The 18,521-nt window shown below is 38.5% G+C and overlaps 1 protein-coding gene and 1 pseudogene across 1 annotated transcript; both read left to right on the top strand.

Moving 5' to 3' along the window:
* The window catches only part of LOC121464647, a 90,768-nt pseudogene extending 73,010 nt beyond the window's left edge, over window positions 1-17,758 (top strand).
* On the top strand, window positions 11,762-16,914 carry LOC121464617 (zinc finger protein 124-like). Its single transcript, XM_041677648.1, has 4 exons — window positions 11,762-11,833; window positions 15,272-15,398; window positions 16,726-16,847; window positions 16,903-16,914. Exons 1-4 carry the CDS (start codon window positions 11,762-11,764, stop codon window positions 16,912-16,914), a joined length of 333 nt encoding a protein of 110 aa, XP_041533582.1.
* Window positions 17,759-18,521: the final 763 nt, after the last annotated feature.

An 18,521-nucleotide genomic window follows, 5' to 3' on the forward strand; every position in this document is an offset into this window, starting at 1 on the left:
TGAAGCACAATTGCTGTAATTTTACTACTTGAACCAAAATACAAGATCTCTGTAAACTGTGATGTCATTGCCTAACAGGACTGTTGTCCCTATTTACTCAGGAGATCTTGTCTATTTCCCCTGTCCATGTGGATCCACATATGTTTCTGTTATGTTGTCCTTCTTTTCTAGCTTCTTTGTGGTTGTGGACTATAGACTTGTTATCCTTTGATTTATGAGTAGTTTTGAATCTGGCTTTCCGCAAACAGGATAGCATTTTCAAGTTCCATCCATTTCCATTGCAAGATGTCATTTTTTTACCACTCAGTAGTACTTCATTGTATAAATGTACTACATTTTTTTTATCCATTCCTTGGTTGATGGGCATCTATGTTTCCAGGTTCCGGATAGTAAAAATAATGCAGATATGGACATAGTTGAGCAAATGCCCTTGTGGTTTGATTGACATCCTTTGGTATATGGCAAGGTGTGGTATTGCTGGTTCTTGAGGTAAGATGATTCATGATTTTCTGTCAAACTGTAATATCGATTTCCAACATGGTTGTACAAGTTTGCAAACCCACAGGCAGTGGCGGAGTGTTCCCCATACTCCATATCCCCTCCAGCATAAATCAATTTTTGTATTCAGAAAATGTAGTATATTAATGTGACTTCCTTGAGGTTTTGTTGGTTTGGGTGCTGTCTGTGGCCAGACAGTTTTAAATTTTTTTTCTTGAATTTAGAGGATTGCTATATTTCTAGGGAGATCTGTGTTTTCTCATTGTTGCTATCTTTATGTTTTTCTTCTCGTTAAGTGATTGATATGGTGAATGCACTGGTTTTGATTTTAATAACTTTTTTATATCTTATAGTCTCTTTGAATTAGATTCACCTCTAAACATGATGTAGCCTAGAGTCTTCTGAGGAAACACAAGTTGAGGGCATGCCCACTCTGAATCACTAGTTACTATGTCTGTGAGAAATTGTGTTGATTGATGTAGGAAGACTCTTCCCTTGAGTCTGGCAATACTCAAAAGCAAGTAAGGCTTGACTGGATAAGAGGGCTAGCTGAACTTGAGACAGTGAAAAACTGAGAGAAAAAGCTAATGAATCTTTCCCTATTTTATTTTATTTTATTTTTATTTTATTGAGAAAAAAAAGTTTCAGCCTCCTCCCAGCCTCCCATTTCCCTCCCCCTCCTCCCACGCTTCTCCCCCTCCCCCCAATAATCTCCCCCTCCCTCTCCAGTCCAAGGGACAGTCAGGGTTCCATGCCCTGTGGAAAGTCCAAGGTCCTCCCCGCTCCGTCCATATCTAGGAAGGTGAACATCCAAACTGGCTAGGCTCCAACAAAGCCAGAACACGAAGTAGGATCAAAACCCTGTGCCATTGTCCTTGGCTTCTCATCAGCCCTCATTGTCCGCCAAGTTCAGAGAGTCCGGTTTTGTCCCATGCTTTTTCAGTCACAGTCCAGCTGGCCTTGGTGAGCTCCCAATAGATCAGTCCCACTGTCTCAGTGAGTGGGTGTACCCCTCATGGTCCTGACATCCTTGTTCATGTTCTCTTTCCTTCTGCTCCTCATTGGGACCTTGGGAGCTCAGTCCAGTGCTCCAGTGTGGGTCTCCGTCTCTATCTCCATCCATCGCCAGATGAAGGTTCTATGGTGATATGCAAGATATTCATCATTATGGCTATAAGATAGGGTCATTTCAGGTTCCCTATCCTCAGCTGCCCAAGGAACTAACTGAGGACATTGCCTTGGGCTCCTGGGAGCCACTCTAGGTTCAAGTCTCTTGCCAACCCTAAGGTGGCTCCCATAACTAAGAATTGTGCTTCCCTGCTCCCCTATCCAACCTTCCTTTGTCCCAATCATCCTGTTTCCCCAAGTTCCCCCATCCTCCCCTTCTCACTTTTGTTTCCCCATCTCCCCTTACCCCCATCCCACGCCACCCCCAAGATCCCATTTTTTCCCCCGGCAATTTTGTCTATTTCCCACAGCCAGGAGGATAACTATATGTTTTTCTTTGGGTTCACCTTCTTATTTAGCTTATTTAGGATCACAAATTGTAGACTCAGTGACCTTTATTTATGGCTAGAAACCAATTATGAGTGAGTACATCCCATGTTCCTCTTTTGGGGTCTGGCTTACCTCACTCAGGATAGTGTTTTCTATTTCCATCCATTTGCATGCAAAATTCTAGAAGTCATTGTTTTTTACCACAGTGTAGTACACTAATGCGTATATAATCCACACTTTCTTCATCCGTTCTTCTGTTGAAGGACATCTGGGTTGTTTCCAGGTTCTGGCTATTACAAATAATACTGCTATGAACATAGTTGAACAAATGCTTTTGTCATATGATAGGGCATCTCTTGGGTATATTCCCAAGAGTGGTATTGCTGGGTCCAGGGGTAGGTTGATCCCGAATTTCCTGAGAAAACGCCACACTGATTTCCAAAGTGGTTGCACAAGTTTGTATTCCCACCAGTAATGGATGAGGGTACCCCTTCCTCCAAAACCTCTCCAGCAAAGGCTATCATTGGTGGTTTTGATTTTAGCCATTCTGACAGGTGTAAGATGATATCTCAAAGTTGTTTTGATTTGCATTTCCCTGATCGCTAAAGAGGTTGAGCAAGACCTTAAGTGTCTTTTGGCCATTTGAACTTCTTCTGTTGAGAATTCTCTGTTCAGTTCAGTGCCCTATGTTTTAATTGGGTTAATTAGCATTTTCAAGTCTAGTTTCTTGAGTTCTTTTTTTTTTTTTTTTTTTTTTTTGGTTTTTCGAGACAGGGTTTCTCTGTGGCTTTGGAGCCTGTCCTGGCACTAGCTCTTGTAGACCAGGCTGGTCTCGAACTAACAGAGATCCGCCTGCCTCTGCCTCCCGAGTGCTGGATATTTTGGAGATTAGACCTTTGTCTGTTGCGGGGTTGGTGAAGATCTCCCAGTCAGTAGGTTGCCTTTTTGTCTTAGTGACACTGTCCTTTACTTTACAGAAGCTTCTCAGTTTCAGTAGGTCCCATTTATTCAATGTTGCCCTTAATGTCTGTGCTGCTGGGGTTATACATAGGAAGCAATCTCCTGCACCCATCTGTTGTAGGGTACTTCCCACTTTCTCTTCTATCAGGTTCAGTGTGTTCAGATTGATATTGACGTCTTTGATCCATTTGGACTTGAGTTTTGTGCAAATTGATAGATATGGGTCTATTTTCATTCTTCTACAGGTTGACATCCAGTTGTGCCAGCACCATTTATTGAAGATACTTTCTTTCTTCCATTGTATACTTTTGGCTCTTTTATCGAAAATGAGGTGTTCATAGGTTTGTGGGTTAAAGTCAGGGTCTTCTATTCGATTCCATTGGTCGACTTCTCTGTTTTTATGCCAATACCAAGCTGTTTTCATTACTGTAGCTCTGTAATAGAGTTTGAAGTCAGGGATGGTAATGCCTCCAGAAGATCCTTTGTTGTATAGGATTGTTTTGGCTATCCTGGGTTTTTTTTTCATATAAAGTTGATTATTGTCCTCTAGATCTGTGAAGAATTTTGATGGGACCTTGATGGGGATTGCATTGAATCTATCAATTGCCTTTGGTAGAATTGCCATTTTTACTATGTTGATCCTCCCAATCCAAGAGCAAGGGAGATTTTTCCATTTTCTAGTATCCTCTTCAATTTCTTTCTTCAATGCCTTAAAGTTCTTGTCAAATAGATCTTTCACTTCCTTGCTTAGATTTACCCCAAGATTTTTTATGCTGTTTGTGGCTATCATGAAAGGTGATGCTTCTCTGATTTCCCTCTCTGCTTCCATATCCTTTGTGTATAAGAGGGCGACTGATTTTTTGGAGTTGATCTTGAATCCTGCCACATTACTAAAAGTTTTTATCAGCTGTAAAAGTTCTTTGGTGGAGTTTTGGGGGTCGCTTATGTACACTATCATATCATCTGCAAATAATGAAAGTTTCACTTCTTCCTTTCCAATTTGAATCCCCTTTATCCCCTATGTTGTCTTATTGCTATTGCTAGAACTTCAAGCACTATATTGAAGAGGTATGGAGAGAGTGGACAGCCTTGTCGTGTTCCTGAGTTTAGTGAGATGGCTTTGAGTTTCTTTCCATTTAATTTGATGTTAGCTGTCGGCTTGCTGTATATTGCTTTTATTATATTTAGGTATGACCCTTGTATCCCTAATCTCTCCAAGACTTTTATCATAAAGGGATGTTGAATTTTATCAAATGCTTTTTCAGCATCTAATGAAACGATCATATGTTTTTTTTTTCTTTCAGTTTCTTTATATGATGGATTACATTGATAGATTTTCGTATGTTGAACCAGCCCTGCATCTCTGGTATGAAGCCTACTTGATCATAATGGATAATTTTTCTAATGTGTTCTTGGATTCGGTTTGCCAGTATTTTGTTGAGGTTTCTTGCGTCGATGTTCATGAGTGAGATTTGCCTGTAATTCTCTTTCTTCGTTGAGTCTTTGTGTGGTTTTGGTATCAGGGTGACTGTAGCTTCATAAAAGGAATTTGGCAATGCCTCTTCTGTTTCTATATTGTGAAATACATTAAGGAGTATAGGTATTAGTTCTTGGAAGTTCTTGTAGAAGTCCTCATTGAAACCATCTGGTCCTGGGCTTTTTTTGATAGGGAGCTGTTTGATAACAGCTTCTAATTCTTCACGACTAACAGGTCTATTTAGGTCGTTCACCTGGTCTTGGTTTTTTTTTTTTTTTTTTTTTTTTTTTTTTTTTTTAAAAATTTTATTTATTATGTGTACAGCATTCCTTCCATGTGTGCCCGCAAGCCAGAAGGGGGCTCCAGGACTCATTATAGATGGCTATGAGCCACCATGTGGTTGCTGGGAATTGAACTCAGGACCTCTGGAAGAGCAGTCAGTGCTCTTAACCACTGAGCCATCTCTCCAGCCCCGACCTGGTCTTGGTTTAACTTTGGTATATGGTATTTATCTAAAAAAGTGTCCATTTCTTTTACATTTTCCCGTTTTGTGGCATACAGGCTTTTGTAATAAGATCTAATGATTCTCTGAATTTCCTCTGTGTCTGTGGTTATGTCCCCCTTTTCATTTCTGATCTTATTAATTTGCATATTCTCTCTCTGCCGTTTGATTAGTTTGGATAGGGGTTTATCAATCTTGTTGATTTTCTCCATGAACCAGCTTTTTGTTTTATTGATTCTTTGGATTGTTTTCTGTGTTTCTATTTTGATGATTTCAGCCCTCAGTTTGATTATTTCCAGTCTTCTACTACTCCTCCTAGGTGAGTCTGCATCTTTTTTTTTCTAGAGCTTTCAGGTGGGCTGTTAAGTCTCCGATGTGTGTGTTTTCTCTGTTTTCTTTCCTTTTTTTTTTTTTGGTTTGTTTTTTTTCGAGACAGGGTTTCTCTGTGGTTTTGGAGTCTGTCCTGGAACTAGCTCAGTAGACCAGGCTGGTCTGGAATTCACATAGATCGGCCTGCTTCTGCCTCCCAAGTACTGGGATTAAAGGTGTGTGCCACAATCGCCGGCACTCTGTTTTCTTTAAGTGGGCACTTAGTGCTATGAATTTTTCTCTTAGGACTGCTTTCATAGTGTCCCATAAGTTTGAGTATGTTGTTTCTTTATTTTCATTGAATTCAAGGAAGACTTTAATTTCTTTCTTTATTTCTTCCTTAATCCAAGTATGGTTCAGTAGTTGACTGTTCATTTTCCATGAGCTTATAGGTTTTCTGGGGGTAGCATTGTTGTTGAATTCTAACTTTAATCCATTGTGATCCGATAAGACACAGGTGGTTACTAATGTTTTATTGTAACTGTGGAAGTTTGCTTTGTTACCGAGTATGTGTTCAATTTTCGAGAAGGTTCCATGAGTTGCAGAGAAGAAGATATATTCTTTCCTATTTGGGTGGAATATTCTATAGATGTCTGTTAAGTCCATTTGATTCATTACCTCCATTAATTCTCTAATTTCTCTGTTAGGTTTTGGTCCGATTGACTTGTCCATTGGTGAGAGAGGAGTGTTGAAGTCTCCTACTATTAGTGTGTGTGGTTTAATGGCTGCCTTGAGTTTTAGTAATGTTTCTTTTACGTACTTGGGTGCTTTTATATTAGGGGCATAGATATTCAGGATTGAGACTTCATCCTGCTGAACTGTTCCTGTTATGAATATAAAATGTCCCTCTCCATCTCTTCTGATTGATTTAAGTTTGACGTCAATTTGTTAGATATTAGTATGGCCACACCTGCTTGTTTCTTAGGTCCATTTGCTTGATAAGCCTTTTCCCAGCCCTTTACTCTGAGTGGGTGCCTGTCTTTGTGGTTGAGGTTTGTTTCTTGTAGACAGCAGAATGTTGGATCCTGTTTTCGTATCCAATCTCTTAGCCTGTGTCTTTTTATAGGTGAGTTGAGTTTATTGACATTAAGTGATATTAATGACCAGTGGTTGTTAACTCCTGTCACTTTTTTAGTAGTAGAGTTTGTGTGTTTCCCTTCTTTGAGTTGCGCTGGTGAAAGGTCTCTAGATGTCTGCGTTATTGTGGTCATTGTTGGACTTTTTGGTTAGTGATTTTTCTTCTATTACTTTCTGTAAGGCTGGATTTGTGGCTATGTATTGTTTAAATTTGTTTTTATCCTGGAAATTTTTGTTTTCTCCATTTATAGTCAACGAAAGCTTGGCTGGGTATAGTAGTCTGGGCTTGCATCCTTGGTCTCTTGGTTTCTGCAGTACATCTATCCAGGACCTTCTGGCTTTCATGGTTTTCATAGAGAAGTCAGGTGCAAGTCTGATAGGTTTGCCTTTATAAGTAACTTGACCTTTTTCCTTTGCAGCTCTTAATTTTCTTTCTTTATTCTGTATGCTTTGTGTTTTGATTATTATATGGCGAGGGGATTTTTTTTTGATCCAGCCTATTCAGTGTTCTATATGCTTCTTGAACCTTCATAGGTGCATCTTTCTTTACGTTGGGAAAGTTTTCTTCTATAATTTTATTAAATATATTTTCTGGACCTTTGAGCTGCACTTCTTCTCCTTCTTCTACTCTTATTATTCTTCGGTTTGGTCTTTTTATTGTGTCCCAGATTTCCTGAATGTTTTGTGATGAGAGTTTGTTGGACATGCTGTTTTCTTTGATCAGTGCATTTATTTTCTCTATGGTATCTTCAGAATCTGAGATTCTTTCTTCTACCTCTTGTATTCTGCTGGTTATGCTTGTTTCTGTAGTCTCTATTCATTTACTTATATTTTCCATGTCCAGCTGGCCCTCTGTTTATGTTTTCTTCTTTGCCTCCATTTCAGTTTTCAAGTCTTGAACTGTTTCCATTATCTGTTTGATTGTTTTTCCTTGGTTTCCTAGGGTATCATTCACTGATTTATTCAATTCTTCAAACTTTCTGTTATACTTCTCATCCATTTCTATAAGAGCCTTTTTTACATGCTGTTTAAGGGCGTCAATCACTTTCATAAAGTCAATTTTTTCTACTTCTTCTGATTAAGGTGATCATGTCTTCCTGTTGTGAGGTCGCTGTGTTCTGGTGGTTTCATGTTGTTTTTCCGATTATTGGGTGAATTCTTGCATTGGCGCCTGCCCATCTCTTCCTCCAAATGCTCCCCTATGGATCTTCTTTTACAGGATCAGGTCTCCTTGCCTACTGATGTACCTTCCCAGTGATGGTACTCCACAGTGACGGCTCTCCTGGTACTCCAGTGATATCTCTCTTGGTGCTGAGATCAGATCTCCGTGCTGGTTGGGTAGCTCGAAAACAAAGCAGCTCCCTTGCTTGCTGCAGGCAGGCTATTGAAACAAAGGAGCTCCTGCCTGCTCAGTTGCCCTCGGGATTCAGCCCCATTGCCCAGAAGAAGAAATGGAGGCAGAAGGGCCAGAGGCTGATTTCTTAAAAGTATTGATTCATTTGGGTAGTTTTTATAAATGACTGATTTGGGTCTACAAAAGAAAATTAAACAAGTGGGATAGATAGAAATGAAAAAGTCTTTTGGGTAATGAAAAAAGCTCTGGGTACTATTAGTTGGCAGAAACTTTCAAGTAGATTGTCATTAAAGAAAATCCCTTGCTCTAGAGAGAAAGCCTAGAAAGGTGCTTTAAGGTTAAGATTCCATCTTGCTAGGAACTTTGGGAGTAGACATGTCAGTGCACAAGAGGCCTGCATGGACTTCTCACAGCTGGTGTGTCTTGTTGAAAGAGAACATCTCCACCTCTTTGGGGTCTAGGACACAGTGACCAGAAGGCAGGTAGGATGGCAATAATGTTTGGGGGGGAGGTATTCAAAGAGTGGAGGAGATCCATGGGTGGACAGGCTGCCTGGATTTCAAATGATTGTTGTGGACTCTGCTTTATCAGGAGTTTTTTTTTTAATATTTATTTATTTATTATGAACACAATATTCTGTCTGTGTGTATGCCTGCAGGCCAGAAGAGGGCACCAGACCCCATACAGATGGTTGTGAGCCACCATGTGGTTGCTGGAAATTGAACTCAGGACCTTTGGAAGAGCAGGCAGTGCTCTTAACCTCTGAGCCATCTCTCCAGCCCCTTTATCAGGAGTTTTGCCTGAGTTCAACTACCTGTTCTTCTTGCTGGCCTGGCCTGCTCTTGGGGGCTAGGGATATGTCTCAGGGGTGATCGCTGGAGAGTTGTTTGCGGATTGTGACTGTGGAAACAAAAGGAATGAAGAAGTTTTATGAACTGGTGGCCTACCTGTTCTTTGCCTGACGTGGTCTGTATGTGAATATGGGATTTCTGCCTGAATTCAGGACTGGAACACAGACAGACATATTCCTCTCTTTCTAAATGGAATATATCCTGTGTCGTTTTATGTCTGAAAAGTTTACTTTGTTTATTGATTTTAAAAGATGTCACAAGACAATATTTTATCTAGAGTATCAGAAGAGACTTTGGATATTTGAAGAATATCTTGGATGTTAAAGATTGTGAAGATTATGAAGTTAGATTCAAAGCACTTTTATTTCTTTTTGTTTATTCTCTTTATTCTTCTCTTATACAGTACAATCTGACTACAGCCTCAACCCTGTCTAAACTCGCTAGTGCCCAACATTCCCACTGACCCAGATCCACTGTTCCTCTGATTCCCTTCAGAAAGAGGAGGCCTCTTAGAAATGTCAACAAACATCATGATTAGATACAATAAGACTAGACACAAACCTTCATATCCATGCATGATTACACACCCCAGTAGAAGGAAAATAGTCCCAAGAGCAAGCAAAAGAGTCTGAACCACTCTTACAGTTAGCAGTCCCAGAAAAACACCAAGCAAAGCAACCTCTATTGAGAGGATAGAACTCAGACACTGCATGCTCCATAATTGCTCTCTCAGGCTCTCTAGGCCCTTATAATCCCTGCTTATTTGATTCTGTAAATTGTGGTCTTTTGCATGTGCTTTACATGTCTGGCTTCTAAAAAAACCCTCACCCAAATTTCTGCTTGCTTCCACATGCTTTAGCTAGTGTTTAGTAATGTTCTTTGCATCTGCCACAATCAATTTTCAGAGGAAGGCCATCTGTTGACAGTTAGGCTAGGAAACAATCTATGATTTTATTAGATTAAAGCTAAGAATCATTATATTTATTATCATTTTCTTTTTGTTACTTGTATTTTGTTCTACTCTAAATTCTGAACCATTGAACTTCTCATTCCTTGACATCCAGTCAGTGTTGGTCTTGGGTTGGCTCTTTTCACTTAGGCCTCAAGTTAGTCACAAATTTCCTGATATATCTTCGGGACAACACACTGTGTGTCAGACATTTTGTGGTTGGCTTTCTTTTCTATTTTCAGCACAGGGAGCTATATGTCATTGGAGAAGATGACAGGTTCAGGCTCCATATTCTTAGTTACTGGATATCCTTACTACGGTTGCCCTCTTAGCTAGCAAAAAGTTTCTACTATATTAGGTTTCCACATCAACTTTAATATTTTTCCTATTCCAGTCATCTCTCCCTGTATATTTTCCCTCCATCCCTCTATTATCCCATGATTGTTACTCTTGCTATTTTCTGTTCATTCATAAAATCTAGTCTATTTTCTTCCTTCATGTGGGCTCCATGCATCCCCTGCTACAGCCATTCTTGTAATTTACCCTTTCTGAGTCTATGTATTGTACTGAGATTATTTTTACTCAACTGCTATTATCCACATACATATATATGAGGACATATCATGTTTGTCTATGTGGTTCTGCTTTTACTTGCTCAGAATACAAAAAACTGAGGAAACTAGATGTTAAAATCAAATAATCAAATAAAAATATGGTACAGACGAAAATAAAGAATTCTAAATCGATGATTTTGAAACTGGCTGAAAAACAGTTAAATAAATGTTCAACAACCTTAGCTATCAAGGAAACTTAAATCAAAAGTACTTTAATGATTAATCTTATACCTGTCAGATTGACTAGGAGCAATAACACAAGTGACATATCATACTGGCAAAAATACAGACAAAAAGGAACACTCCCCCATTGTTGCTGAGATTGTAAACCTGTATAGCCAGTATGGAAATCAATATGGCAATTCCTCAGATAATTAGTAATCTATCTACCTCAAGACTCAGCTATACCACTGAGGTAGGTTGGATATATTTGGCACCATAATCTCTTATGGAGTGGAAGTAATGGGAGGTGTGGCCATTCTGTAGTTGGCATGGTCTTGTTAGAGGAAGTATGCTACTGTGGGTTTTTGAGTTCTCTTATCCTCAGGATACTTCCCAGTGTGTCAGACTATGTCCTGTTTCCTCTTAGTCAAGAACAAAGTACTCTCAGTTCCAGTATCACATCTGGCTGCCAGCTTACAGGCTTCAAGCCATGATGATAATTAACTCAATCTCTGAAATTCTATGTGAGCCTCCTCAATTAAATACTTTTGTTATAAGAGTTTCTCTGGTCATGGTGTCTCTTTACAAAAAAAAAAAAAAAAAAAAAAAAAAAACTAAAACAGAAGTTGGGCCCAGGGACTAGAGTATTGCTGTGATAGTCCTAACCATGCTCTTGTTTCGAATCATAAGGTCTTTGATTCTTTGGCTTACAAAAAGGAAAGAATGCATTTGTCACTGCATACAGGGTCATACTAGGAGGAGCATGGGAGAGAGTGACCTTGATAACAAAATGAAATATCAAGAGCCAGCTCAAGAGGTTTCAGAGAAGAATTTTAATATGTTTCTTACAAATGATTCTTGTGATATTTTGGTGAAAGAAGTGCCTTGGTTAAAAAAAAAAATCTGCCTGAGGCTAAAGTAAGGAGATTTTGATTAATTCTCTGTGAAGAAGAATCCTCAACACAGCATGAGATAGACTTTGTCAAGTGGATGTTAGTGATAACTCTACTGAAGATGGTTAATAAAAGGGATTCGTGGCCTGAGGGGGTGGTGGCACATTGACTTTAATCCTAGTACTCTGAACACAGAGGCCGCCACACCTCTGTTAGTTCAAGGACAGCTTAGTTCACAGATCAAGTTTCAGGACATCCAAGCTTATACAGCCAAAAGCAGAAAGCTGGTAAAGATAGAATTAAACAAGGTGTCATGTTCCAACCCCAGTAAGCAGCAGAACCTGACAGCTGGGGCCACATGGTTCTGGCTTAAGACTTAAGGATAAAAGAAAGGAATTATATTCTCTGTTTCTTGTTAGCTGGGGCTGCAGAATCAGCTGTGATGAGCAAGTTATCAGAAGTATTTAACCAAAATATGGTTCTGCTGGATACTTAATGCTGGACAGCTAGAGCTAAAAATTTAGTGATGATTACGAGACCAGCATCACTGATGTAAAAATGTCTGGGAAGTGTTTTCTAAGAGCACAGAGCAACTGTCTTCCAGGGGTAGCCACAGTTGTACCTCAACAGGTAGGTGGAGTTTCTAATGTGTTTCACCGGGTGGTAATATTTTGAAGGTATTGATGGATGTAAGGCTTGGCACTGTGAGAGGTCAGAAAAGGACATCACTGAAGGTGCAGTCTCGTTGGCAGTTGAATGCCCAGGACTGTAAGGGTCAGGTGAAGAGTTGCAGCACCCTGAGGAGATTCTATGAGAAACACTGGTGAAGGTGAAACCCATTTACAACAGAAGACTCCAGTGTCTGGAGAGGCCAGCACTGTGAGATGACCACCGAAACAGCAGTAGCAGTGGAATTGAGCCAGCCAGAGTCTGGAAGACCAGGTGTATGTACTGCAGAGGGCAGAGTCAGTGTATTGACCCAAAGCCTATGGAAGGGTCCTGACGATCTTGAGTGGGCCTTAATATTGGAAAGTTGGAATTCTTTAATTATCCAAGATGTTGGAGATCTCAGGGTCATAGGTTACCTTCCAAGGAGAGCTACTAATGTGCAATGGAACCAGCCAAAGCAAAAGAAGTGTGATATTCTCAACAAAGCTGAACAGGATTGGAAACTTGGAGAGCTATTGGACATGGAATTAGTTATCATTACATTGACTTTTTTCTTTATTGTTACTTGAATTTGTTTCTACCCTAGTTCTTTGAGCCATATAACTTCTGGATCCTGCCCATCTAGGCGCTCTTCCTAGCCATGTTGGGCCTCAATTTGGGCCAGTCATTGGTTAGCCACTACACAAATCTTGAGCCACAATTTTCCTGATATATCTTCCATACACCACAAGTGTGTGTCAAATATTTTGTGGATGGCTTGGTTTTATAGTCCCACTACTGGGAACCATATGTGATTACAGAAGATGGCCAGTACAGGCTCCATATTTCTCTGTTATAGGGAGTCCTCACTATAATGACCCTCAAATATTGCAGAAAGATGTTACTGCACTGTTTGATCATCAACCCTTGAAAGCTTTCTTATTCTATTAATTTCTTGCTGTGTTTTCCCCCTACATACCTCCATTTACTCTTATGATTTTTCCTGTTCCTGCTCTGCTTACTCCCACAAAATCTAGTCTATTTAATAGATCTTTGGGATCCATGCACCCCCTGCTACAGCCATCTTTGTCACTTACCCTATCTGGGTCTGTTCATTGTACAGTAATTAGTCTTGATTGAACAGCTAATATCTACTTACAATGAGTACACATCATGTTTGTCTGTGTAGTTTGGATGTACTTGTTCAGAAGCAAAAGACCTCAAGCAACACATCTAGAAATAAATTAATTGAATAAAAATATGCTATAGATTTAAACAAGGAGTTCTAAATAGATGAATCTAAACACTTAACTAAATGTTCAATATACTTAGCCATCAATCAATTGTACTATAAGAGCTTTTAGAATTCACCTTATACCTGTCAGAATAGCTAGGTTCAATAACATAATGGAAAACTCATGCTGGCAAGGATGTTGAATAAGTAGAAAGTTGATTGGCTAGGATCAATAAAACAAGTGACATATCATACTGGCAAAAATATGGACAAAAAGAAACTCTCCCCCATTGTTGCTGAGAATATAAACCTGTATAGCCACTATGGTAACCAATATGGCAGTACCTCAGATAATTCGGAATCTATCTATCTTAAGACTCAGAAAAACCACTCTGGTAGTTTGAATGTAGTGAGACCCAATGATCTCCTAGGGAGTGAGTGGCACTATTAGGTGTGGCTTTATTGGGCTGGGTTATTGCCAAGTCAAGTCAATATCTTGATTGTTATAAGAGACTTCACATTGAAGCACTTCAGGAACTGTTCCAGCCTATGACAGTCATTGAAGTTAGAGTAAATACGTGTTAATCATGGGATGACTATGAATATTTATGCATCAGGGTCAGAATGTAGTTGATCGACGGAAAAGGTCCCAGATTAGAAGATGTTGAACACTTGTCTCTCCGGGGTGCTCTTCTTTTTTGTATTTGTAGAACATTGAGTAGGAGAAATCTTTTGGATGAAATTCCTATATTGGGGATTGGATTTACATGTTCATAGCCTGAAGCCATTTCTGGTTATGTGTGTCCTGCTGTTATGACTTCACCGCCATTATAGATGGTGTCACTCAATGACAAAACATGCAGTTGAAGCAATTTCTGTTCACTCTTAAGCCTTTTGCTATCCTGATTTCTACTTTATTTTTTTGCTTTTACTTTTGTTTTTGAAAGACAATGTTTTTTCTGTGTAGCTCTTGGTCCTCAATGTAACTCCTTAGACCATGGTGTTCTCAACTCAAATACAAATGATTCTGGCTACTGCACAGAGGGATTAATGGCGGAGCAACATGCTTGTTATTTTTCTGTATTCTTTTACTGTCTGATGAGCCTGGAATATAAGTGTTTGTACATTTCAAGAATAAGTTTCAATGCTGAACTTCTTGAAATTTGAAGTTTGGTGGAGATTATCATTCCCATTCCCAGGAGAGTAGTATCCATGACATCAGTACCTCTGCCATCTGAATCCTCGCACTGCAGGGTTGTGACTTTCTACTTCCCTCTATTTTTTTTTTTGTTTTGAATGCTCTCAATGAATATGTGTTTGTATATATATACAAGGGTGTGTACCACAGGCATGCCTGTTTCTCGTGGTTGTCACAAGAGGCGTCAGAACCTATGAAGTTGAAGTAATGGATAATTACAAGTCCCTATTAGTACTGGTAATTGTGTCCATTTATCTGCAAGGACAGCAAGACCGCTTAATTGCTGACCCATCTCCCTTACTCTGTGTTGTTTATGATCGTCATTTGCAGGGCTGATGTTTTCTTTGGTCCAATTGTAAGTGTTAAACATGCACTCCCTTTTAAGATCTTATTATGAAACAGTTTAACCTGGGCCACTGCAAGTTCTGGAAGATGAATGTAGAACTAAAATAAATACAAAACTTTTTGTAAGAACTTCATTTAAACCTCTGATTTCTTTTCACGTTTTTTATTTAAATGATTATGGATGGATACTGGGTTTTATTAATTTGTAACTCTGGCTTACCTGCAAGTCATTGCATAGGCTTTGACCGACATCCAACTCAATTTATTTCATCTGCTTTTACATTGATCACTGGGATTAAAGTCACAAGTGAATATACCCAATTTTGCCATCCTTTTTCTAGATAATCATTGGTATTATTATTTCTGTAATGTTTTCTCAGTAGTGTTGATCTGCTTGCTGTTTGTCTCTGTATGTTTGTTTATTGGCATTTCTTTCTCAAGGCTGTATCCTTTTTAAAGGGTCAACGAATGGTACATATGAGCCTCTTCTTCAGTTTCCTTCTACAGTAATTTTTGTTTATATTATAAAGCAGTGGCATTGAAGAAGTGTGGGAAGCAGCACCAATATACAAATATATCATTGTAAAAGAAGTATCCAATGTCAGGATCACACTTTGTTTTATTGTTGATTGGATTCTTCTAGAATTCAGTGACCTATGAGGATGTTCACATTGACTTCACTGAGGATGAGTGGATTTTGCTGAATCCTTTCCAGAAGAGTCTCTACATAGATGTGATGCTGGAGACATACAGGAACCTCACCGCTCTTGGTAAGATTGTGAACTTTCCTTCACATTTTAAAATAAAAGGACAACTGTGTATTATTTATTGATACTTTTGTATATTTGTGTTTGAGAAAGAGTAAAAATGAGCCAAATAACAAGGGTATAGTTCACTTAAGGTATTCAATTTTGTACAATATCCTTTAATATATTGTCTACTGTCTGTTCCTATATTTTAGGCTACAGTTGGGAAGGCCATAATTTTGAAGAGTATTGTCTAAGTGCTAGAAAACATGGAAGGTAATTTTTATTTGCAACTTGGTGTATATTTGTCTCTGAAGAAATTTTAATTTGTCCTGGAAGAGTTAAAGAAAAAATAGTATAAATAAGCACGCCATAAGGTATATGGTTGATTATTAATTTCTCATAAAATCACATGCCTCAATATGAGGTAAATGGTGTGTGCATTCCTCTAAACAGAAGAGAAGGAAACAGTGTCTTAACTGATGCTACCGTGAGAATTATACTGTAGAGCTGCTAATCCATTTAGTTTCATACCACTCAGATAACACATAGACACATTGAATAGATAATAAGGATATGTTTAAAACTGTGCCAAAAATACTCTGTAGTAAAGCGCATGTTACTCATGTACTTGTGACTTTGCCAAACTTCTTGAAAGAGTTGGGTCATGAGAGTCAAAAAGGCTCTTGTGGAGAAACATTAATTCCTACACCACATGTCTGCCAATTACAAAAAGTCAAACTGTGTGAATTCAATGGACAATTCTTCTTCCTTTAATAAGAATGTCATATATCAAAAGTGAGCTTCCCAAAATGGAAAGAGGGACTGTATCTCTTTCAGAATAAAGAGAAGATAGGAAAGATATTTAGTATTTCAACACTGGGTGGGTTACTTGAATGTGCTATATTATTATATTTAATTGGTTTTCAAAATTCCTTGGGAAATAAATTAGCAAACTCACACTGAAGATAAGCCCTATGTGTGTTGGACTGTGTTCTTACTTTTGTTTTTTCTAGTATACTTTCTTGTGGTGGGTATTGTACTACAGGAAAACGTAAGAATCCAAATGTAAGGTCATTTAAAACTGAATTAGTCTAGTTCCTTTCAAATACATAAAAAAATTCATATCAAATGTTGCTATAAATGTGGGTCATTTAAAAATAGCCCCATACTATCAAAGGTTGTTCAGAGACAGAGAACATCCCATACTGAAAGAGAGCACCATGAATATAAAACTGAAAATCTTATTCCTCTTTACACTAAACAAAATTATAAAAATTCATATAGATATTAAGATTCATCAATGTAATAAACATGGTAAAACTTTTACATGTGCCAATTATCTTTGCAGGGATGAGAGAAACCATAATGGACATAAGCCCTCTGAATATCCTCAATGTGATAAAGTCTTTGCGTATCATAGTCACCTTCAAAGGCTTGAAAAATTTTATGCTGCAGAGAAGCCCTATGATGGTATTCAATATGATGAAGCCTTTGCAGGTACCAGTTCTCTCCAATTACTTCAGAGTACACATGCTGAAGAGAATCTCTATGAAAGTAATCAATGCAGTAAAGACTTTTCATATGTCAGAAGTCTCCAAGTTCACAGAAGACAACATTCTGGAGAGAAAACTGATGAATGTAATCAATGTGATAAAACTTTTTCAAAATGCTCTGAACTCCAAATACATGAGAGAACACATACTAAAGAGAAACACTACGAATGTAATGAATGTGGTAAAGTATTTCTACGTAAATATAATCTCCAACTACATCAAAGAACACATACTGGAGAGAAACCCTACACATGTAATCAATGTGGTAAAGCCTTTTCACAAAACAGTAGTCTTCGAGTACATCAAAGGACACATACTGGAGAGATACCTTATCAGTGTAATCTATGTGGTAAAGCCTTTTCATGGAACAGTAGTCTTCTAGTACATCAAAGGACACATACTGGAGAGAAACCTTATCAATGTATTCAATGTGATAAAGCTTTTTCAAAACACTGTCAACTCCAAATACATGAAAGAACACATACTAAAGAGAAATCCTATGAATGTAATGAATGCGGTAAAGTCTTTGCACGTCAATGTAATATCCAACGTCACAAAAGAAGACATATTGGAGAGAAACCTTATCAGTGTAATGAATGTGGTAAAGCATTTTCACGGAAGAGTAATCTTCGAGTACATCAAAGGACACATACTGGAGAGAAACCTTATCAGTGTAATCAATGTGATAAAGCCTTTTCACGGAACAGTAATCTCCAAATACATAAAAGAAAACATACTGGAGAGAAACCTTATGAATGTAATCAATGTAGTAAAGCCTTTGCATGTTGTAGAAGTGTACGCATCCACCCAAGAACACATGCTGTATAGAAACCCTACAGTTTTAGCCAATGTGTTAGAGCCTTTGTATGTGTCATCAGCCTTTAAAATCCTGAGAATGAAATCATACTGCAAAGAAACTCTTTTTTTTCTTTTTTTCTTTTTGTTTATCGAGACAGGGTTTCTCTATAGCATTGGAGTCTCTTCTGGAACTCACTCATAGACAAGGCTGGCCTTTAACACACAGAGATGTGTCAGTCTCTGTCTCCCAAGTGCTGGATTAAAGGGGTGTGACACCACAGTCCCGCCTGACAAACACTTTAGGTGCAATCAGTGTGGTAAAGTTTTCCTCTTCTTGGTAGTCTTTATATGAGAGTAAACTTTAAGTAAATAAGGAGTCTATTAAGGCCTCTGCAAATCACAGTACTCTGATGACCTGAGAAGATTCATACTGAAGGGAATGTGACTATAAATATTTTGGAAATATCTTCTGGCAACATTCATTTACTTACATAAGACTGGGAAAAAACACGTCTCCAAGTGTCAAGTCTGTTCAACCATTATAAAGTCTCTATTTTTTTTTGCACATGCAAAATTATATGTACAGAAGTCCTATGCATTTTATTTAAGATATTTTTACATATTATAAGGGGAAACTCATGCCACAAGAAGGGAAGTCCAAGTTCTTCTGTGTCCCGTGGAAATCACCCAGAGCTCAAGCACCTGGACCATCTCAGTTTTTCTTCTGGGTTCCAGGAGACCACGTCTCAACTATGTTCCACTTCTTAAATATGATTTATTAACCAAGCTTCCC

Source organism: Microtus oregoni, unplaced genomic scaffold (genome assembly GCF_018167655.1).
Source record: "Microtus oregoni isolate MIOR12 unplaced genomic scaffold, Mior012 000029F_ref0000214, whole genome shotgun sequence".
Classification (NCBI taxonomy): Eukaryota; Metazoa; Chordata; class Mammalia; order Rodentia; family Cricetidae; genus Microtus; species Microtus oregoni.